The sequence below is a fragment of the Mixophyes fleayi genome, chromosome 6, assembly GCF_038048845.1.
Source record: "Mixophyes fleayi isolate aMixFle1 chromosome 6, aMixFle1.hap1, whole genome shotgun sequence".
NCBI classification, from domain to species: domain Eukaryota; kingdom Metazoa; phylum Chordata; class Amphibia; order Anura; family Limnodynastidae; genus Mixophyes; species Mixophyes fleayi.
Window position 1 is genome coordinate 193,323,665 of NC_134407.1, and position 25,227 is coordinate 193,348,891.

The 25,227-nt window shown below is 37.7% G+C and overlaps 1 protein-coding gene across 4 annotated transcripts in view; it reads left to right on the forward strand.

The window, feature by feature from the left end:
* TNRC6C (trinucleotide repeat containing adaptor 6C) overlaps positions 1–25,227 on the forward strand; it is a 240,152-nt gene that overhangs the window by 135,742 nt on the left and 79,183 nt on the right. For all 4 annotated transcript variants that reach the window (XM_075177739.1, XM_075177738.1, XM_075177741.1 and 1 more), the window contains 2 exons: positions 16,561–16,660; positions 16,976–16,997. In XM_075177739.1, the coding sequence (XP_075033840.1) occupies positions 16,561–16,660; positions 16,976–16,997 (122 nt within the window). The remainder of the gene's footprint in view (positions 1–16,560; positions 16,661–16,975; positions 16,998–25,227) is intronic.

Here is a 25,227-nt window from a genome sequence, read left to right on the forward strand (position 1 = left end):
ATGAAGCCATTTATGTTTAATGCTTGGTACTATTCTAAAATTATTGTGTAGAGGTGGTTATATGTCAGGGCAAGGAAACCTGAAGCAATAAGACACTCATCTTATTTCTATTTAATTGTTTTGTAGCTAAATTGTTTTAGGTAAATAACAAGTATGGCTAAATCACAAAGTTTTGCTTATTCACAAAGTATAACATGTAATCTAACAACCATAAATAGATTGATAGATTGAGACTAACAGAATATTTTTACACGTTTGGAAAAAACATTGCAGTTTGGGGTGTTGTTTTTTTTTTTTTGGGGGGGGGGGGGGTTACTTTACAATTTTTGACAATTAAGAAATGAAGCAAACGGTGATATCAACAATTCCTGAGAAACAGCTTCCTGCAGGGACAGAGTTTTGGTTAGTTGGGGCCCAGTGCAAAGGTGAAGGAAGGAGCCACTATGCTAACTACTGAGCAATAGTAAGCTGTTTATCTGGAGTGATTAAATGCATTTACACACTATACTATAGAATGTTACCTGCGGTTAAGTTGGCTGCTTCACCACAGTGTGTAATTCAGTTACATTCTGCATTGCAATGAACACGGAAGAGCCATATACCATAGAGACCAAAGATCTGTGCAATAAGAGTCCACCTGCAGCTGGCTGGTTATTGTTTTACAGTTACTTTGTAGATACTGTAAATTGCTTCCAACCTTCAGTAACATCATAAGCAACTTAATAAATGCATTTAAAATGAAGGTAAATGCATTGAAATAATATAATCTTCTCCCACGCTAACAGTAAACTAATACATTTCTAATCATAGCATTATAGTAAAAATTAGTTCCTAAATAATAACGTTAAAAAAACAACAACTTGCATTTTAATGCTTCAAAGTGGGCTGCCAGTCTGCATCATAAAAACATCATAACTTCTAAAGCAGGCCTGTCCAACCTGCGGCCCTCCAGGTGTTGTGAAACTGCAAGCCCCAGCATGCTTTGCCAGTGGACAAGCTGTTGATAGCTGGAAGGGCATGCTGGGACTTGTAGTTTCACAACATCTGGAGGGCCGCAGGTTGGACAGGCATGTTCTAAAGGGTCTGTTGACAGGACTGGAGAACAGACGGATGTGTTATCCTCTTTCCACTGCTATTCGGGTAGCTACAGATCACCCCCCTTAGCTGTGTTGTGTGCCTCCTGATGGGGGGGGGGGGGCACATGATTGTTCTGTTTCCTTCCTCTCTCATCCCTCCTCTTCTGCACACACTGCAGTACCCAGAGCTTCTGGGGGAATAAATACAGAGTTGCTCTTTTAAAGGGCAAATCTCCATTCATTTGCAGCACTCTGTGATCTTTGTGTATAGAGGGGGATGCTCTGCAACAGAAACACCTCTAAGTTGGCTCAAATTATGTTAGTTTTTTTTGTTCATTATAAACTCAATTCTGTACTGTGAGTACAGAAATTATACTAGGTAGTTCAGGAGCCAAAGGTATCCTATTGCTGACATTGGACTCTTAGTGGGGAATTCAATTGGCCATGTTACTCGTGGAAGTAGTGCGTCCTGTGCAATATTACTGACAGTACGGTAATTTTAATGTGGGTCTCTGCTCGTGGCTCTCATAGCTGCGAGCAAAAATCAGCGTTGAAGTTACCGTAGTAACGGTAATAGTGCGCAGGCCTCGTTACTTTCACGAGTATCACAGCCAATTGAATTCCCTCTTTAGGATTATTTACATTTTTTTTTTTTTTTTTTTTCTTCCCAAGGTCACTTGTTTGGTTGAATTCACAGTTGAATTCACATTCCATTTTCACTGTAATAGATTTCATTCTTCTAGGTAAATGGTTCACCCAGAAGGTCACTTACATCTATGTTAGCATATGGTTGTCTCTTGGCACCATATGTATTAATTGGCCTTCCGCTGACCACAATATACACATAACTGAACTAAAAACTGCTACAATCAGAAGATACAAGAAAACACAACAAAGAATGTCGAGCATCTTTGATGTAAACTACTACGGATATAACTAAATTTATTATCTGGTGTGTACACAAAGCTTTAGAAAGAGGTCCCTTTATGAATTTGGCATGCCTGCTTAAAAAAAACCCCACAAACAATAAAGAAATTACAAAGTAATATTTATAAAAATAATAAACAAGTCGCCACAAAAGTTTACACTGAAACACTAGCTTCTGTCCATAATGAACTCATTGAATTGTCTGATCTTACCTGTTTGGCCCCATAAAGAAATATGTATAAAGTTCTATTTGAAAGGTAAAAAAGCCAATTCATTTTCATATTTAAAACAGAAGTCAAACTAAATAAATCAAACCTTTACACCACATATTTCTGACATATCCACTGAGTACTGTTATATCATTAAACATAACACTTATAACATTAAATATTTAATAATGGTTGAAAAAGGCTTGTCTGAGAATCCAGTTACTAAGAAACACATCTCTGTGTTATTGCTAAAAGCAGCATAAATATAGTTTTTGCGAAGGTACATGAAACGGTAGGAAATTAAAATATCAGAACTTTTAGTAGGTAAGGCGATGATTAAGAGCATGATATATATTTCTCCACGTCTTGGTAAGGTGAGACATTACTGAAGTTACTTTGCAGACGGGATCTAGTCATGAAATGTTTCCCTCTCATTCCATGTTATGCTGGAAAAAACTGTGACAATATAGTTTCTTTATCCCACATTGTATGGGTAAAAACATTGTGGAAATGTGTATTTCATCTTAAATGTTTTCAACCGCTCCAATACCATTTTGCCGAACAGTACCTCTTAACTTTGCTCATGATTGTGTTATTATACAAAATCTGTAACTCTTCCATCACAATCTTTTTATAAAAAGAGATTTTTTTTTTATTACTTTTTGTGCCACAGATTCCATAGCGCCAGGTACCAGAAGCAAGTAACATATAAATGAGGTATGTTTCCAGTGGAAACACGGGTTCTTTCAGGTCGCAAAGAGTTAGACTCGTGATCACAACGTTCAAATATCAATCTTTTATTGCAAGCCAGTAAAAAAGATAATAGATTACTTAACTTCTGTTTACTTAGTAATATGTTCACCAACCGCAATTATCTAGGACCCCGTTCTCTCTTGAGATCTCACTCTCTCGAGATCTCAATGGCCCAATGAGGCAAAACAATTTTGTCAAGAAAAGGGTTTGACCTTGATTAGCTTCATAAATAAATACTATGGTCACGGGAAAGAGTGCCAGTCCCAATTAAGTATCTGCACTCCAGGGCTGCAAGAGAAGACTGCCGAGAAAACGGAACTCTTTAATGCAGCAAGGTTGTGAAACCTTTATCTTCACAGTCAGCTGAAGCAAAGAATGTTTGAGTGAATTTTATCTTTCTAAGAAGTGTGCATCTATCAAGTGCATTTATTGTTAAAGAAACAATGTCCACCCTCTGATCTAAGACCACCCAGCACTAGTATATGCTTAATAGATGTGTTAACACCATTACAGTAACAAAGAAAGGTATTGGATCTGTCACTTAGAGAGAGAAGAAAATGTCCTATGATAAAATCTTTGTTCTACTATTCAACGCTTTTGGTCTTCCAATCTCCCAGCATTGGTAGGTTAAACCAGGACACCAGTACAGGAGATGGGAGGGAAAGGGGAAAAAGGTCCATTCAGGCATATAACATTTAAGGGGGAGAATCTGAAAGTTTTGGTACAAAAATCAAATTAATAATGTTAAGCTGAGAACAATAAAGGTCCATAATGGGGTGGTTGCCTAGGTCATGTTAAGTGTCTAGAAGACAAACAAGACCTTAGGGGTATTGAAGAGAACAGCACATGTATTAATAAAATACTAACACTAACAACAGTATGTGCACATTGTAACATCAGATAACGGATAAAGAGACGCACCTGAAAATAAACATAAACAAGAAAGTTTCAGGATTAAACTGGAAATTACTTAAAACAATACCTGCAATTTCAAGTTGCTGGGTGGTGGAAATACAAAAATATGAGAAGGCATAGACTCCAATATTCAAATGACCATGCAGGCATTGAAAGCTGTGTTGCACCCTATAGCCCATACGCTCTTAAAAATAATCATTTGTACAATACTTCCAGACCATATACCTATAAATATGAGGGTCACTGGCTTTTAATTTTTATTGTTAACACTAGCATTTACCCCTACAGCACCAGCTGTATTCAAGTACTGATATCCAAACATGATTCTCAGAGACTGCTTCATCTTCATGCAAGGCCGCCAGGTTCTCATTATGTAAGCCTGTGTACTTTTATATTATTACTTCAGATTTACCTGCACTTCTGTGATTTTGGGTCTTAATATAACGGCCATATTTTGTTCCATATCCTGGACTGTTTGCTGTGCACTATTTGTTGCGTTATTGTCTCTAGCCGTTTTAAGGGTTCTGCTCATTTCCCCTTACGTGTTAAACATTATAAGCTTCACCATTATTTCACTTACTTTTGACTCCTCTTCCAATTGTGCAGTTACACATTCATCATCATCATCATCATCAATTTATATAGCACCACTAATTCCACAGCACACTCACATCAGTCCCTTACATCAGTTTTACAATCTAAATTCCCTAACAGACAGACACACAGACTAGGGTCAATTTGTTAGCAGCCAATTAACCTACTAATATGTTTTTGGAGTGTGGGAGGAAACCGGAGCACCCGGAGGAAACCCACGCAAACACAGGGAGAACGTACAAACTCCTCACAGATAAGGCCATGGTTGGGAATTGAACTCATGACCCCAGTGCTTTAAGGTGGAAGTGCTAACCACTTAGCCACCGTGCTGCCCTTACACATTGATTTATAAAATCTACCAAATACTAAGTCTATGCTGTGAGTTATTTTTTCCAGTGCCATTTTTTAAATTTTCTGGCTTAAAAGTATTTATAGTATTTCATTTGAAGTCAAAACAAAGGTTCTATAATATTAACCGAGAAAGAGTTGTGGATATCAAATACTGTTAATTTAAATGTATGTTTAGAGGAAATTGTGAGCTAATTTATAAAAAGAGAAAATAATAAATTTGCAGGGATGCTTATACTTTGGTCTTCGTGTCGTCTCAAAAAAACTGATTTACATCTGCTTGGTGACCACCTCTTTTTTGCTTCTTTTGGAACATATGTATAGTACAAAAAGGGACACACGCAGAATTTTCGGACAATCCTCCCATGTTCACAGGAGAAAGTCATAGAGGACCTTCCCAGGCAGTTTGGAATGTAAAACTAATTAGCTGATTTAATTTGTGATTACCAGTAAGGGATCCTAAGACAAATTTTCGTCTATGCTCCGAAATAGTGAGTATTTCAGAACCATGAGCTGCTTTAACTTGTCAGAGTGTAATGCTGAAAATAATAACCAATCCTGTACTGTTTCTGTTTATTTGGGAGGTAACTTTATAAGCTGATATTAATTGAAGCCAAAGTGTGGGCTGTAGTATACTGCAAGTTTAATATGACAATTCTATGGCACTCCATTGTGCATTTACAGCATCCCAACTTCCCAGTAAAATGATCCAGCCACTAAAAATGTCTGGGATATACGAACCGCTATGTGACCAGTTGGCTTTTAATTAAATCGACCGGGCTTGAAGCTGTAGGGAGGCCTCATAATCTCTGGATCCATCTTCCAAGCAAGCAATTCCTTTGAGATATGTACAGAGCATGTCTCATTGATAAATGTTAACTCCTGGGGCCAATCCGATATTTCTGTGATCAGCAAGTTGTGCTATGTCAGTGGATTTAATTCACTTGGCAAAGGAGCACAGGCCAAGCACATCTGGCTCCTTTGCATGCCAAACTACGCCCCGCGTCAATCAAATTATTATTGCGGCAAGATACTTTATAACCCAATCTTGTGGAAATCCTATCCCTTTCTCTTTCCAAAGTTTTAATCAACTTGGTAAATATCTACAGAGTAGACAAAATGATTTCAGTACTATCCAACAATTAGTCAAATGCAAGTACAAATGTAACTAATTCATTCTTTATAAAGACTCTAAAGCAAAATTACTAGTATGCTCTGGGCCCTTTATAATGTGTGCGTCTTTTTCCCATCCTTAGTTTATTCTCCCTGGATTTTTCTTTTGCCTCTAGGAGAGACTTTGTATTATTCTACACTGCTGTTTGTTTTTATCTACCTTGTAAGTTTTCCATTTGTTGTAACAGATTCAAGTATTGATCTGTTTATACTGTTTCTCTCCGATAAACACATTTTAAATATAAGGTATCAAAATATTGCAGAATGCTTTAAGTCAATGAAACACACTATACATCTTGCATCTCTAGTCATATGTATTCAAACTGTTTCTATCTGATTTTAAATTATTTGTATTTCAAATAATATACAAGCACATGTTTTAAATGGCTTGTGTTTTTAAAGGGAAAATAAAGTAAGTTTCACTTGATTCTCTGCTCCATGGGACATGGCTTTCCATTGCCATTGCAGGTCATAGTTCACTTTAACTCTGCAAATGATAATAGCTCCCTCCTCATCTAGTATGTAATTTCGGCATTTTCAGGTATTTGTAAATGTTGCAAGACCATCTTTTGACCCTCACACTTATACCTACACATATACTATTATGAGTCTCTAATGCATACATTTTATTAGACTAGTAAAAGTCCAACAAGGAGCAATGTATAAGCGGATGCTGAGTTGGGTGGAATGAAAATCTAGTATTGTAAAGATTTACTTTACGTTAATATGTTCACTATATATTTAAAAAATACTATTACATAATACAGGCACCAACGAATGTTGGTAAAAGAAGCCCAAATCAGGTAATGAGAATATCACATGGGGTGCTGGGCTATCCCAGGTGTCGGGTACCCAGCACACCTCTACACTTGTTCATTCCAAAGATCCTGCTAACACCTAGACTTGAGTGTATATCACTTTGTGCTTTGTATAAATTCAGATGGAATGTACATTTTTTAAGTACTTGCATTTTCCTGTAATAGCATTTTTATATACGCTTGCGTAATTGTAATTTTAAAGTGCAACATTAAAAAACTCATACCCTATGTTTGTTTTTCTTCCCATGCATATTACATTTTGTGAGCTCTGGTGGCCAGCCCTGAATGATATTACATGGTTAATCCTTCTGCCATTCCAGAGCAGAGGCCAATTTCCTCGTCGGAGCAGCTGACGGGCGAATCGCTGCAGGCAGTTCTGTGATGCCAATTTATTTTTATTTTTTTATTTGAGAAGCTCGTATCACTGCTCCGTTGCTTTTACAGAATGATTTCAGCCATCCCAGGTCACAATTAGTTGAAAGGGAAAGCCCTATTATTGCTTGGCTTTGTAGTGCCTTTGTTCTGTTGATTTTTTTGGTCCCCTTTGCTTTCTGTGGGTGGTTTGTGCTAAGTCCGGAAGTCCTGATTTTTCAAATTGGATTCGGCATAAGGAATGTCTGGTACATTTCTAGCTGTTACTAGCCCTTATTCTTTCTTGAGATTTGAACTGATGAAAGTGGATGTCTTGTGGGGGTTGATCAGAATAAGGTTTCACATTTTAGAGCTTTGTATGATCAATTTTAGGAAGTGCCCTATTTCTGCCTAAATTTATATAAATTTTCAATTAAACACGATGGCAGAAGTCGTTTTGCAGATTACCATCCTTTTGCCTATATACTGCTGTCCAGTAAATTCGACAAACACAGCAAATCAATTTGTGAATGTCGCTATTTTTACATGTTTTAACACTTATAGAGTTAGTCATAGTGAATATTTTACTTTATATTGCAGTCGTTTTCACAAAATCTACTTAAATTTGAATTCAATGAAACAGTGATTTTGGTAAAATAATTTACACTACTTTGGTCAGAAAATGGGCTATTCTGCCTTGCGTTGCACTGCGGTAATCGGAGGTCAATGCAGTTAAAGTGGACCTCGGAATAGGGATATGTTGATTTATTATGTGGAATGCTTTGTCTATGCCCATCAGGGCTGCTATACAAACCAAAAATAGAAAAAGTTGAATTTAAGATCTATCCAGTGAAGACTAAGGGGTATATTTACTAAACTGCGGGTTTGAGAAAGTGGAGATGTTGCCTATAGTAACCAGATCAGATTCTAGCTGTCATTTTGTAGAATGCACTAAATAAATGGTAAGTAGAATCTGGTTGCTATAAGCAACATCGCCACTTTTTCAAAACTACAATTTAGTAAATATACCCCTAAGTCTCTCGCAGCCAAAAAAAAGGAAATAACCCTGTGTATTCCAAGGGGGGTGGGGACGCAAACCAGAAGTACAACAGAATCGCAATCATGATGTTGAAGTGTGTAACAACCCAAAAAAGGGGGGGAAGAACATTAAAAATTAGTTACATTTTTAAATGTATGCAACAACATAGTACTGCAAATACTGAGCACTGCATATGGAGCAAGAGATTTGCTTTGCATATAGAACAATGCAAATTGAACCTTGACCTCTCTGGATTTTGGGGACAAGGACTATTGGTAGCTATGATCATACAACACCACAATAGCTAGTTTACTGGAAGTTCTATTACCATGCTCTTTACACAGAATTTACAGTTAGGTTTCAGTAGTAACATTAGTGCACAAAACTGATGAACAATATTGAGGACTTAAGATTTTTTTTTTCGTGTGCGTTTTATAGTAGTTTCACAAAAGTGTTTGTGTGGTTGGTCTGTAAGAAGCTGTGTGTTCATGTTACAAAATGTGCGGTAATCTCATGGACTGCTGCGTATGTTACTTTCCATCCATTTTTTCCTAAATAAAAGCACTTGTCTTACAGTTTGTCCTTCTGTGTTTTCAGACAAGACTGTCAGTGTATTTCCCAAGCTCTAGTTCCTTTTCTTGACATGGTTGGTTGGATTAAAAAATGTTAATGCCCAAAATAATATAAGTATTGGTGCTCCTACCCAGTTTTTGAATATGTTTTTAAGTGCATTTAAAATGCATATAAACAAGTATGACACTAAAAACCATTGTTAAAATATATATATATATATATATATATATATATATATATATATATATATATATATAGTAACAATGGTTTTTAGTGTCATACTTGTTTATATGCATTTTCTATATCTATAATATAAATGTCTAGTGGCGTGTGTTAGTCTGTCTGTGTGTGTGTGGAAAAAATAAAACCAAGCTGCAGCGCCACCTGCTGGGCGGAGTTATACACTGACCTACTAAATTCTTAGTGTGTGTGGAAAAAAAATTCAGAAAGGGCTGAAATTTGGTATACTAAGATGTTTTTAATTTGTTAATTTAATTTGTTAAAAGTGTTTATAAAGATTTAAAAAATATATATATATTTCTTGAAGGAGAAGTGACAGTTGGGAGTGGTTGGTGGTTGCCGGGGGTGACAGTGGGGAGTGGTTGGTGGTTGCCGGGGGTGACAGTGGGGAGTGGTTGGTGGTTGAGGCCTGGGCTATGGCCCAAATGCATGACAAGAACCTGTTTAACACCTTAAGTAGCTTGATTTGACTAGAATGCATGAGTATCATGCACGGGTTAACTTGTGTGTGTGTGTGTGTGTGTGTATATATGTGTATATATGTGTATATACGTATATATGTGTGTGTGTGTGTATATGTATGTATATATATGTGTGTGTATGTATGTATGTATGTATGTATGTATATATATATATATATATATATATGTATATGTATGTATATGTATGTATATGTATATATATATATATATATGTATGTATATATATGTGTGTGTGTGTATAATATATATATATATATATATATATATATATATATATATATATATATATATATATATATATATATATTAGAAAACAACATTGTGACACTTTTGTACATAAAGACTACATGAGCATACTTTTTATTTTGAGTGTATGGTGCCATTTCACCTCCAAAAGCGCATTCATTTTTGTTAAGCAGTAATGTGCTTTTTTTTTTTTCTTATTCTGTAATAAACTTTCTTCTGAGAGGAACCTGAGAAGTGTTGACTTTTACCAAGGTGAATTTAATTGTAACTGTTATCATGTCTGTGGCATAACAATTTGTATCCAGGAGATGTAACCCTCATCATCGGGTATTTATATAGCACCAACTAATTCCGCAGCGCTGTACAGAGAACTCGCTCACATCAGTCCCTGCCCCATTGGAGCTTACAGTCTAAATTCCCTAATACACACAGAGAGAGACTAGGGTCAATTTTGATAGCAGCCAATTAACTTACTAGTATGTAATAGTATGTGTTGCCGATATGACCTAGTCAGGGGATAAAATATAAAAACTGAATTGCTGGTGTTTAATTTAGATTTGCTGGCATATCAGATGACCATTTGCCATAACCAGGCACCCTATTTTTCCATATCTCCTTTCTCATAGCAGGGGGCTTTAGCTAGAGGACTTGGCACATCCTCACAGCACTTATCAGATAACATGTCCAATAGAAATTTACGACATTCCATATTTAATTCAGAGCACATGTTCCGATCTATCAATTCAAATAAATGTCCACGGCAAAACCATTTTCCTTTATCATTCCTATCTGAGCATTCATACACCTAATACATCAAACAGAAAGGTCTACCAGGCTGGGAAAAGATAGAATGAAGTATTGTCCCAAAATAATCTTTTTTATAGTGATATTTCATGTCTAAACGAAGGTAAAATTTTACTCTGATTGCATTCTGATTATGATTCTGGAAATTTATGGCTTGGATAAGAGTTTTTGCCTATTCTTGAATATGTCCTGCTTCACACCCAGATGTGAATTTCCTCTCAGTTAGCATATACGCTACCTTTCTGAGTGATCTTGGAAAGGGGGGGGTGAGGGGGAAAGAGCTTGGTTTCAAGCTCTTTCCACCTTCTGTCCAGTTCAATCTTCTTACCCTCATTTCCAGCCTCCTCTCCCTCCCACCGTCTGCCACCGACTGCTTCCTCTCCTCACGTATTACCTTCTTGCACTCCCATTTCGAAAACTTTGTGCTGTTCCCCTGCTCTGGTACTCGCTTCTTCCCCCAGTCGGGCTCGCTCCAAGGCTTCAAGTGCACTCTTAAAACCCATTTCTTCATCAAAGCCTATCTATCCACTCTCCTCTTAAATTACCCTACTCCCCTGTCATCCTCTCACCCCTGTTCGTCTGCCCTTTCTTTTAGATTGTTATTCCTCTCCCCCATTATTATCACAACCAGCATGCCAGTAGCTTAGCTACTTTCCTCAACAAGGGGTTCTGTTCAGTTTGTGCTGTCTTCCTTTATTTTTCCTTATCCCCATGTTTCATGTTTTAGTGAGAGGTTATCCCCCCTTACCTAGCTTCTCAGTGATAGTTATGTTGTTTCTTGCAAGATTATTGTTCTGCCTATATTGTAGTGCATTGCCTATATTGTTGTAATATTTTTTTTTTGCCTTTGTTCTGTTTTGCCTGTAATGTCCTGCTTTATATTCTCTGTACAGTGCTGCGGACCCCTTGTGGAGTTTTAGAAATAAAAAATAATAATAATTACACTTACCACTTTGATGTTTTTGATGAAAAGTTTGCACCTCCCGCTCAGTGTGGTCCCTACATTTTTTACATAATGCCATATATCTATCCATCTATATATAATGTCTGTCAGTTGCCTCAGGGTTGACGTATAAATCTACCATTGCCACTCATTGCAAGACTCGTAGCTCTTCTGTGCAGAGCTTCTGACGTAACAGTAGATATCAGTTCAGAAGGGCAGAACTAGACAAGTCATGCAAGTACATGTATGGCACTATATTAGAGGCATGTTTTGGGTTCATGGTACTACATGCAGTTGTGTGAAGAAAAAAACCAAATTAATCTTTTAAATCCATTTCCATACATATTGTGACATAATTGACAATCCCCTTGTCCTCACAAAGTCCTAAAACTTGATAAATCTAATAATTTGTGACTATTCATGAAAAATGTCACTTTTTATTTCCTTAACAAAAAAAAAAAAACATCCAGAAGCCATGTGTGAAAAAGAAAGTACATGCTTACTGCTTATGGGCAGCACAGTGGCTAAGTGGTTAGTGGCACTGCCTCACAGTCCTGGGGTCATGAGTTCAATTCCGGACCATAGCCTTATCTGTGTAGAGTTTGGATGTTTTCTCCCCGTGTTTGTGTGGGTTTCCTCCAGGTGCTCCTGTTTCCTCCCACACTCCAAAAACATACTGGTGGGTTAATTGGCTGCTATCAAAATTGACCCTAGTCTCTCTCTCTCTCTCTCTGTTCTGTCTGTGTATGTGTGTTAGGGAATTTAGACTGTAAGCTCCAATGGGGCAGGGACTGATGTGAGTGAGTTCTCTGTACAGCGCTGCGGAATCAGTGGCGCTATATAAATAAATGATGATGCATCCATAGAAATAAAGGTTATTTTAGTCAGGTGTTGTTAATAATTATCTGATCATCAGGGAGTATTCCCACCTCTATATAAAAGCAGGTCCTTTGATAGTTTATTATGAAGTATTTAGATTTGAATTAACAGATGCAAAGTAAAAAAATCTGCAGTGATCTCAGAGCACCAAACAAGTCTGGAAAGGGTTTTGTGCAATTTCTAAATAATTTGAAGGCCATTATTCTCTGGTGACTTTACTTACAGATGGGATCATTGAAGATAGTTGCCTATCTTTCCAGGGTACTTCTTCTCTCAGACTCACCCAAAGATCAGATCGCAGGAATCTCTGAGAAATCTCAGTGTAACAAAAGGACACATCCAGGGTTGTACAGGCGTGTCTCGGCATTGACCATGCTAATGTTTGTGACATCCGTAACGGATTGAACAAGTATGGCTTTCATGGAATGGTAGCCAGGGGAAAGTGCCTCCTTTCCCAAAAAATACAGCCATGCAGCTTAAATTTGCATAGTTGCATCTGAGTGAAAAACAAAACTTCTGGAACAATGTCTAAACAGAAGAGACCAAAGTGGAGTTGTTGGGTCTTAATCCACAACACCATGTTTGGAGAAAACCAAACCGTGTGTTGTCACTGGAACCTCATTCCAACTGTGTAGCGCAGTGGTGGAGGGCTGATTATTTTGGGACGTTTTGTAGTTACAGGACCTGAAAGTCTCCACCATGAGCTCCTCTTTATACCAAGAGAATGTGTGGCCGCAATTGAATCATGCAACAGAACAATGATTCTAAACCCACCAGCAAATCCACAACTGAACTTCGTGTGTTCTGTCTGCGATCAGGGGGTGCACTATTTCACCAGTTCTGCATCACTCTGTCATTATCGCTGTTACAGAGTATTGTCCTACTCTTTCTTTACAGAGACACAGCAGCTCGCAATTGCTTGCCAAGCTCATTGCTCTATGTGATATACAGGTGCTTCTATGTCACCACTACCGTAGCACAAAGTAAACAATGTGGGATGAGACAGATGGCTTGGGAAGTGTTCTCTCTGTAGATTTTAACAGCTCAGGCATTATTGTTCATATGAGCTACCTGCCCAGCAATTACATCAGAGAAAGTTGAGCAGTAGATATATTTAATTGCGGAGCACGATTTGGACACCAAGGGACATCCTGAGGCAGCCCTGTGAGTTATGTGTTCTTATAATTTTAGAACTGTTGCTGATTCTCACAAAAGGTTTCAGATATAGGGACAGGTCCACATTATTAATTTGTTTGTATCACCTATCGGCGCTTAATTATGTTTGCTTTAACAGCATATGCAGTCTCCATTCAAATATAAACACTCCTGTCGATCATGTGACTTATGATGAGACTTTTCCTGTCATTGGAAACTGCCATTCAATTTGTAGAATCTGGCATCCTTTAGCAACATTTACAACAAGGTGTGTTTAGCCTCATTACTAGCTGATTCACAATACTTACTGTAGGCAGCAAGTTGTAAGGTTATCTTTCATGTTTATTGTGTGTCTGGTGGCGGTTCCCGCTAGTCATTATTTTTATTTGATTCATATGAAATACAAAACTACATGTTAGGTTTTTGTTTTCTCTTTTTTTTTTTTATTTTTTTATTTTATGTAACCATTTGTTTTCTTCATTTCTGTTATAGTCTCTTGTTGCTGTTAAGTTCCTGGCGTTCAAGTTGATTTTTTTTGTTTTGTTTTCTTGTATACTGCGAGTCTATCATACAATATACAATGTTTGTTTGACCATTTTTCACTCTGCAGTGTTAGGCTGTGAGAGATAAAATGGCTGACATCACCAAGTAAGCAGAACACTAATTCCTCAGCTGGGTTAGAAATGAAATGCAGGCTCTTATGCTAGTGAAATGGCTGCACAGGATGGCATCTAATTGTGTACTGGCAGCACAGAGACAAACTTCGGCATACATCCGTAACTCGGCTAGTATTTACAATTAAGGATTGTAGTGAGGGCAGGGATTATGGGCCTGGCTTTCTGTTGTGGTTTACAAGCATGAAGGACTCTTGAGAGCAGGAGAAAGCTATTTGAGCTGCTGCATGGCATTTTTATGGCTCACTGCCCAGATTGGATTCTCTTCATACTGCACTGTAGTCTGGTGATTACTCTAGAGGGTTGCAGGAGGTGCAACTTATTTCTTAACCTTTATCCATAGCAGAGGCAACAAAATTATTGTCTATCAGTGTACAAGATGAGGTCTCGCCTCAAATGGGGATTAATGCATTTTAGATTTGGTACTTTGTTTGGATTCACGTTGTCGATGCCATTATACAACTTGTGTGCGTTAATTTCTGGAATTATATCAAGTGAAAATGTAAAAATCCTTTCAAATACACAAATCATCACATTACCTTTTTGATATAGTGCTAATAATTTACATACATGACTTTTATTCTGTATCGCACTCTTTCTTTCCATATCAAAAAGTTCTTTCCTTCAGTTTCACAGCATATATATATATATATATATATATATATATATATATATATATATATATATATATATATATATATATATATATATATATATATATATATTACATACACATACTGCAGGTTGGAATTAAGGAATGATGACAACTTGGAGACTACTTAAGTCTCTTGGGCTTTGTTACATTTTTTGAATGTATTTTTTGAAGTGCTTTGACACCTCTGAAACATTTCTAAGATGCTTGAGAAATACATCTCCGTTCACTTGAATGTAATTCTAAAGGATATGCTCATAAATGCTTGAGAAAATGCAAGATACAAGTATAGTTATACAGTGATTTCTTTATATAAGTGTCAAACAATTATATGCTGCCCATTTTCAGGTATGATCTACAACATAGAGCTGAGTTTTAAAGCTTGGGGGTAAATGTATCATAGTCCGGTTTATGCATCCCGCACGAGATGACAGCAAAAATTTAAAGCGGCGCTGCCTTGTAAAGAGAAACTTGCCTTTACAAGGCAGCGCCACTTTAAATTTTTGCTGTCATCTCGCCGATCTCGCGCTGGATGCATAAACCGCACTATGATACATTTTCCCCTTGGTGTACATTAATTTGATCTCAATTAAATGCACTTTTTTAAGGGTTTTTAGATCAGTGATTTACAACCTCATACACTTCAGGGGATCACATTGGCAGCACTCTAACCTTGAAAAGGGCCTCATAATAGCCTTAATCTCAATAACAAGTTAAATTAATGTGCTTAATCAAAGAAAGAGACGCCTATCTGTAATACTTCAATTCATAGCAGTCATTTCAAACAGGTGTTACAAGCTATAGCAGACAAATCTGTCAGTAAATCGGGAAAGAGCTAAGGGCCCCAGGTGAAAGTTCAGAGGGCCGCTTGTTGTCCATCACTGGTTTATATGTTTGGAGATATTGTAGTTTAACCATAAACTACTATTCTTGTATACAGGAAGATGGTAAAAATACAGGCGTCTAGTTTTTAAATTGTGGAAAAAGAAATTATACTACGCATCTGTGTCTCTGTTATCTTCGTGTATATAGACTGCAATTTATGGTTCTGCATTTCCTCACTTTAATACACTTATAGGGGGTGGATCTACAATATCTTCAAATATTTAAACCTTAACATATGCATGTCTTGCAATTCTTGTTTTGTAAACTTGATAGCCATGGCTCCTGGCTTGGTGAGAAGTTTGTCCTGGATTGATCTAATACTGGTTACTCTATGCAGGTATCTGCAATGTGTAGACATTTTTTCTTTTAATTCAAGCTATGTTTGCAGGCTAAATACTTATAAAAAAATAATATAGTCTCCAGGGCATTATACCTTATAGTACAGTTCTTTTATCAATTTTTATGTAATACAGTGTAACATTTTTATTATTACGTAAAGTACAGAGACTACGTGGATACTTTTTTCTCTCTGTTCTCTTATCAAATCCTGGGCATTGCTACTTGGTGGAATTAGGCTTGTAACTTCTGTCACTTGTTTAAATGTGGAGGTGACTGACTGTCTTCTGGTCAGCATGATTGATCAGTACAATTCATGTACAAAGATGTCAAACATTCCAAGAGACCTTGTGGTGCATTGATGTGTTTTCATTTATAGGACATTTAGACATCCCTGGTCTGAATGAACCCAAATTCAAGTGTTATGACCTTTTACTAAGACTGCTTTTCTTGATTCACTCACCATTATTCTCTTTCTGATTTCTCAGGGACATAGAGCTAGAGACTCAAAAAGAGGAACATTTGATGGAAGAAAAGAAAAAGAAAAAGCAGGAAGAAAAGAAGAAGAAGGAAGGTACTCAGAAAAAGGTCAGTGCCCATTTCTATTAGATGTATTGTTTAGCTAGATTCCCCTCTAATTGAGAGATAAATAATGACGATGATAGATGGTTTAAATCTCACAAAGATGCATGGGAAAATCTAACGTAGAAATTGTTCTTGAGATACTTTGCATCTCTAACGTTCTTGAACTTTTAAAGGGGCATAGAGGCAATTAGGTTTAAAGTGGTCATTGCATGCACTCTTAACTAGATATCGCTCTAGGTGGCATTTTCTTTTTATTTCCTTTTCCCATCCCCTTTTTTGACCTTTTTCATGAAACATTTGTTTCTTCTCTCTTTTCAGGCTGCTGAACAAAAAACCAAAGGTTAGTAAAAACTTGCCTTTTGTATATCATTGTGTAGTGAGTTCACTAGCTGCTGTGTCTGTATCAGAGATGGCTGAGAATGAGGTGCGTGTTTTCACTGATATTCAGAGACCTGTAGACGGACGGACGGACGGTGGTGGATGCCTGCAGCCGTCATGCTTTTGTGGTTGCCATTTTCTAATGTATCGGGACATTTATCTTCCTGTGCATTTCATTCACAAAAGTCTTTCAGTGTAACCAGACAAAATTTTTTTAATGGTTAATGATTGCTGGGGAAAATGAAAGGTCTTACAGAGCGGTTATACGTAATCTAGCGGTTTGTAGAGCAATACATTTGCAATATGGAATGTGATGTATGAGGATAGTTCACATCAGTCAGAATGTGTGAAGGAAATAATTCACTTTTTGGGATAATTTCTATGGCATTATATTTTAATAAATGCTTTTGGTACGTTATACACTTGATTCCAACAAAAACAAGTGATATGACACAGAATATGTTTATTAACCTCATTGACCTTTATGTTTAAATCCCATTGTATATCAAATTGCATTTCTTACTCTCCTTTCATGGCATTATCTTTAGAACTGTATCATCCTTCACCCTTCCTGCAGCGCGCACCTTTGTCCACTCCCCTCTAACACTCCCATTATTTTTTTATATACTATTTTTATTCAGTCACTGTAATATCCTTATCTTGTTGCCAGGACGTAAAAGGGTCACACATCTTAGTTCTGTCTCTGTCATCACCAAATCCAGGTCCCCCTTATGTCTCCCATACACATGTGTCTTATTCAGAACACTAAGAAATACAGCTAATCTCAGATGTGTCCCATATCTTTCAAAGGCCTTTAAAGGTGCTCTATTGAATGAACGCTCTGATTGTAACAAACTTAACTCCATCCACAACCCCTTCCTCTCAAACAACCTCAACCTTCTGGCAATAACAGAAACATGACTTGCACAATCGGACACTGACTCACATGCAGGCCTTTCATATGGTGGCTTCCACGTCACCCACGCTTCCAGACCTGGAAACGGATAAGGAGGTGGTGGGGTTGGACTACTTACTTCCCAACGCTGTACATTCACCGTTCTACCAAATGTCCCATCTCTCACGTTTACATCTTTTGAATTACTATTCAGATTTTCAATCTATTCTCTATGCTTGTTGCTGTGCTCTATGCCCCCCACCCCCAGACCACACCAGCAATTTCTTGGACATTTCTCTACATGGCTCCCTCATTTCTTGCTCTGACGTTCCCACCATCATCATTGGTGATTTTGAACATCAACATTGTTAAATCACATTTTTCCACTGATTTCCTCACATATACTGCTACCTACCACTCCTATCAAAATGCTGTGGCTGTTACTAAACAAACATACTTCCAGTTTTTCATCTCTACTCAAACTTCTAGCCGCAAATGCCTTTTTAACACATTTAAATCTGTTCTCAACCCTCACACTACAAACCCTCTTCAGTCAGGGTTCCGTTCTGAACACTCGGACTGCATTGACAATATAACCACTGCTGAATCTAAAGGCCATTACTCGCTTCTAATTCTCCTTGATCTTTTGACACTATTTACCACTCTTCTGATACAATCCTTTTGGTCTTCAAGATGCTGTCCTATCCTGGTCCTCATCCTTCCTATCTAATTGCTTTTTCGGTGTTAGTCTCCCGTATTCTGGAAAATCTCACACAAGACTCTGCAAAACAACTTTAATTCATGCACTTCTTATCTCCCGAATTGACTATTGTGATATTATTCTTACTGGTCTTCCACAAATCAGACTTTCATCCCTACAATCTTTTTTGCACGCATCCGCTAGATTGGTTTTCCTTGCAAATTGTTCTTCTACTGCCACTCTGTCAATCTCTACATTGGTTGCATCTTTATTACTGTATCCAATATAAAATGCTTCTAGCATGCAAGTCTGTAACAAAACTGCACCAACATACATATCTTCACTCGTCTCAAAATATATACCAACTCGATACCTCCATTCTGCACAAGATCTGTGTGTCTCATCCAGACTCATTACCAGTTACAGGACTTTTTTTCAGGCTGCACCCACTTTGTGGAATGTCTTTCCTTATACAATAAGTCTTCAAACTCTCAAGCGTTCTCTGAAGAAATCACCCTCTTAACTCTATTTTCACCCTTTACACAGTTCACACAAGGCAACAACTCTCTGACCCCCTGACAAACACTGCTCTATGCCTGGATCTTGTATCCCTCTTAGCACTTTTTATCTTTGCAATGTGGCTGGACCAATGTTCAACATATAGCACTTAACCTTATTTATCAAAATTCCATTGTCCAATACAGGCCTAGCTAACCCGTGACTCTCCAGGTGTTGTGAAACTACAAGTCCCAGCATGCCCTGTCAGCTGTCGGCTTGCTATCTACTGACAAAGCATGCTGGGGCTTGTAGTTTCACAACACCTGGAGAGCCACGGGTTGGCCAGGCGTGGTGTAATAGATTGTAAGCATGCGAGCAGGGTCCTCTTTCCTCTCTGTCTGTAGTACCCAGTCTGAGCACTTGGATCGTGCATGCGCACACACACCTCTTCCAGGGACAGAGAATTCAAAGATGGAGGACATGAGAGGCCTTGAAACCACCACATTATTCCCTGTTCTCCATTTACAGTATCGCTGGTCTGTCTACATGGGGGAGTCTGTGGGGTCCATCGCTGATCCTGATTGGTTCTCTAACGGTAAAACCTGGGAGATTAAGGATTATCCCAGATTATGTAACCTTGATAGTGTGGATTTTCTTCTTAAACATATTAATAGAACCATGGGCATTGATGAGACTTCAAAAAGGGATCGAATTCCTCTGAGAAGCATTTCTGGATGATGTATTTTCAGCCACAACTGGCTTCAGCAGTGGTTGCTAAAAGAGCTCTAAAAGAAAGAATGTGTCCACGTAAGCAGGGTATCCGAACTCTAATTTTTTTTTAAATAACAGCTTTGTCAAAGTAGACAACCCCACCTTTTACCTTTCCCTGCAAGCAGTGTTTTGTTTCCTATTAATGCTGTTATCTGACTGCCTGTATTATTATTAGGAGGAGCAGAGATCGTTTAATCACAGAGGTGATCAACAGGCATTTTTTTCATTATTCAAATGGTCAGCAAATATATACAGTTGAACAGGTGAAAGTACATAAAAGGAAGCCTTTGTTGCACAATTTATTTAACAGACATTACACAAAACAAAAATCTGATAATATAATTCGGCGTTGGGAGGATAAAAGTGAGATGAAAAAGGGGGATATTCTACATTAAATCTCTACTTGAGTGAAGTAATACATTCTGGGCTTGAGATGTTCTGACATCCTGGAGGGTATTTAGCAGTGTGTTGCAAGAACTTGCTAAAATATGCTATCCCCATAAAGAGGAGACTGGGCCTAATAATCAGAGGAGTTACGTCCTTTTTGGGATTCATCAAAGATGCATAGCATCTACACTTATACGTATATATGTTACATGTCCTAAAGATATGTATTTTTTGTCCGTAGAGGCTATGTGACATGTAAGCATTTTAAGGGCTGATGTTTAAGCAGGTTGGGGGTTTTTACAGGTTTTTGCTGGGAGGCTTTTAGTAGCCGTAGAATATGGGACATCTGTTTTTTAAACTGTGTTTAAATCCTATGGAGGGCAGTTTAGAGAAGAAAGATCCAGTGATCTTTTTCTACATAAGCTTCACGCTTAGCATTTAAGAGGGATTGTAATTAATCCAAGAAAGGGGAGATTCTGAGGGCTGGTCCATCAAATGTGGAGAAATGTACCTCTGTGACCACAATTCCTCCAGAGTAGGGAACAGCTTATCTGATCTATAGTCCGTAACTGGACTTAATAATTAGAAGTCGCGGCACTTATGACATTGGGATTACCGTGACTAAAATAGTTAATCGTGGAATGTCATTTGGTTCCGTGAGAGATGTGTGGACAAAGAACCCCTTTTGATCTACTATGTGAGCGTCAATACTGACTTTAACGTTTGAGCTTTACACATTAGCCACATCAGGAGAGTCTTTGAGCTATATATTAGAACCCACAATGCATACATTCCTCTGCTGGAGATTTAATAAATGTACCAACGACCATCTATATATGAGGAATATGAGACCCTCATAAGGGATCGGTTTGACTGTGACGTAACTCCACGGATCTATTAATCCACCCATATATACACACATGTATTGGCATTAGAAAGATGGTTATGCACAAAAGTTAAATCGAGTCTTTAGATCAGTTAAATACAGTGTTATGTGATCTTTATTGCCACAATGAAGTTTTACAAAGTTTTGGACATTGGAAACTATATTTTATCAGAACGGAATTCCTCAATGATGATTGGACGTTCAGTACATAAAAAGAGGATTCCTTTCATATCCACGTATACCTTGATAAAGACCCCAGAGGCGGGGTCGAAATGCGTCTGTAAACACAGATCCGCCCAATTGACAGCGGTGTCACGCGAGCCGGAGGAGAGAGCTGTATAGCGGTGATTACCCGGGGATTTTCTAACTACACGCTGACTTTTCATTCCTATCCGGTACGAGTCCATCAGCTGTTTTAAGTTGAGATCTTGTATTCAAAGAGATGTTTTTATGTTGCGATTTTTATGTTTTATATGAGAAATAAATCCTGAAGATATTATGCCAGATTCTCTTCCTATATTTTTCCCTTTCTATATGACATGATCGGGCAATGATTCCATAAGAGAACTCGGTGTGGCAATTGTATCCATAAGTGGACTGTTTTTTGCTATGTAAGCGATTCAGTTCCTTTTGTTATTCTTAACACGTGTGGTGGTGATTAGATTAACCATTAGTCAACACACGGTGAAGTTTTGTATTGCTGGACGCAGAATTGTGATACAAGTTTTGACTATAAGTCTTATTACTAATCAAGTATCCTTTTATCTCCGTCCTATTTTGCAAGACAAGAAGGTTCTTCTGCACGACATCCATTTTGATAACATCTATTAAGAATATTCCATCTTTGGACTTAAAAGGAGCGACTCTTTTTGTCTATGGACATTGTGGACTATTTATTCAGTTTTATTAGTCCTCTACGTTGAATCCACTATAGTACTACATGTACCTTATTATCTTATTTTTGGAAGATTAATAATAGAAGGGACAAGAAATATTATATAATACAATATTGAATTTATTTATATGTATTGAAGAATTTGGGAATCATCTGGTCACATTGTTTTGCCCAATGCGCCTTGTTGTATTTTATTGTTTTCATTTGTGTTAAATGTAGTGGCATTTATTGTATACTTAGGCTGCAAACGGGTAGGGAGTGCTATTATTTTGGGATAACAATTTTTGTTTTTCAGCTTATCTGATCTGTCCAAGAGGAGTTTTCAATAAAAACTTTATATTGCGGGACAACACAATACAACACATATAGCAGATGCAATGCATTATGGTATACAAATGATGCCACAATTTCACCCGATCCGTTGGGAGAACACAAGCTACTGCGTTGGGAATGTTCTGGAGCTGTATTGGGATAGTCAGACACAGACGTTTTTGTGGTTTGCTTTAGAGGTCACAGGAGGCGTTGTGGTATTTTAGACATGGCTGCCAAGTCTTATTAAATGTGGTGGACAAATTATTTAAATTTCTTGTTATATATTCCACTTTATAAATATACCAGATGAGACTTAATACAGAAGCAAGGACCAGGGGTATAGGTTTCTCTCGAGCTGAGCTGCCGCAATTTGACAGCGTGGTAGCATTACAAATGTGGCAAATTAGTTTATTGAGATATTTGCTCATCACAATGGGGCAAGAGATGGATAAATAATTCAACAGGGGGATTGTAGTATTAACTGAGCGCACCAAGTTTCAGACGTCCGTCCACAGCTTTACCAATTCAGGACAACATCATAAGGTGTGTACAATGTTGCCAGTTTAAGAGCATTGGCACCAGCCAGTGGTCGCGCTACAGTTTTGTCCGGCTGAGTAAAAATACTCCTTCACTTTTTAAAGGAGTCTTTCTATCCAAAGAGGAGTTATCCTTTTGGTGTTTAAATTTGCATATGATGTTCAAAACTCACCATTTAAGCAGGGGAGTTTATAATAGAGGGTGAATCATCCAGTGAATGAACATTTTCAATTTTAATGTTTTAAAACCCGATTTAATATAGCATATGTAAGTTGATCTGTTGTGTTTAATTAAAGTAAGCACATTATCTAATCACTGGACTTGTGTGTGTGTGCGTGTGTGTGTGTGCGTGTGTGTGTGTGTGTGTGTGTTTGCTGGCTTTGGGCGTTCAATCACTGGTAATATTTTTACCTCTCGTTTTTTGTTTGTACAATTCTAACTATTACATTTTTAAACAAAACCATTATTTTAAAAGTAGACCTAATAATGGTACATGTCTAAAAATAGTTTTTGTTGTATTTTCCACATACACCATCCTCTTAAATAAGATCATTTCCTTAAACATTCACTGGATGGTTCAGCCTATATTTTATTTTCTCTTTCAGCCCAGAAATATTTTTATCTTGAATCTCTGACTACGCCCCTGATTTCTCTAGCCTCCCCCAACCCACCCATGTTTTCTCCAGCCAGCTTTTCTTCTTTCTCCACTCTACTGACAATGTTGCATGGACCAGGGTGCCCTTTCATCTATTGCCGGGCAGGTGTAGAAATACTAAACTGAGTTATACCGCTTTCACACCAAGGCATGGACCTGGGAATAACCCAGATGGTGTGAATGGGTCAACCTGGGCAATGTTGGAGTCGGATATGGTGTGATATGAAAGGTGTTCCCGGGTTATTCTACATGGGTTCTGTTAAGTGCAGCTCATTGGTGGATTGGGATTGCTCACTGATGATGTCTATATGCTGCAGAACGGACAGGATGGCTAATTGGCAGGATGCCAAAGTGAGAGAACTACTAGTTGTCAGAGAGGAAGAGGAGATCAAAACATGATTGCTGGTACAGCGGTAGATGAAACTAATCAAAGGAACATTGCAAAGATACTGATTGACCGAGGGAAGTCCCTCAGGAAGCAATGCCGCAAAGTGCATATCCACAACAAAAGTAAAAGTGTCAGTGGCTGTTTTGAGTGGCTTATATGATTTGTGCAACCTTGTATTTGGCAACTCATCCCTATCCAACCCCATTCACCTTTTTTCATCAAGCTGTGCTAACAGTAATGCAACCCCTGAAAGCAGCCGCGCTGGCTCGCCCTCGTCACAGATGGTTTCTGAAAAGGCGACAGACAATAGTGAATATGATTCATCTATTAATGAATAAATAGAGGGTAGTATAGAACAAGCTGCGGTCCAGACTGATACACAGCCTTTGCGTTCAAACAGTAAGTTAACTCCCTTTGGGGCCTATGTATTAATAATTTCTTCATTGCTGCGCTTATTTGCGATACGGTTTGTACTGGATATTTTCAATCTTAATGAAAATATCCACTTTATATAGTAAGTGTTACTTATCAGCATTGGCAGCTTTCCCTGTAAGTTACGTCCCCTGCATTTGCAAGGGCTGGAATCTCTCTGCGCATGCCTTCCTAGCCTTACTGCAGATTTTTATGTTATTATTGTTACTTTTGTTTTCACTTTTTATAGTCTATACTGTTCAAATAAGGAGAAAGATGGAACAAACTACTAAGGCATGGTCTACCATATTGGTGGAGCAGCTGAGGGAGATGAATTTGGCTATGCAGGCGCAAGAAGACTTCCATCTGCAGTGGTTCTTGGGGCATGAAATTGAGCTAATGACCATACATGAGCATATAAGGAGAGTTTGGATGTCTTTCCTAGAGCATTTAATCACTAGAGTGCAAGGCCCCACACCACATCCACACCCTTCCCAATATTATTTTGCAGGAACTTATTCCAATTATGGTGGAGGTTCAATTTATTTTGAACCCAGTACAATGGACTGGGTTCCAATTCTGATTCAAAGATGTGCAGTCAATTGCAATAGTTTTATTGCTTTTTCTGTTATAATTTTGTTGTATTTTTTTAGTGTGTTTTTTTTTAAATATTGTTGGTTTCTTATTGCTAAAAAAATATTACAAATGTTTTTGTTTAAAAACATTTCTTTATTTAAAACACAGGGTACACAGGCTATTGTTTATGCAACCATATTTACAATTGAAACCTTACGGCTGCTGTTTTTCAAGTAAGGTTTGTTAATCTAAATAGTCGACAACGATGTGAAGTGCAGTTT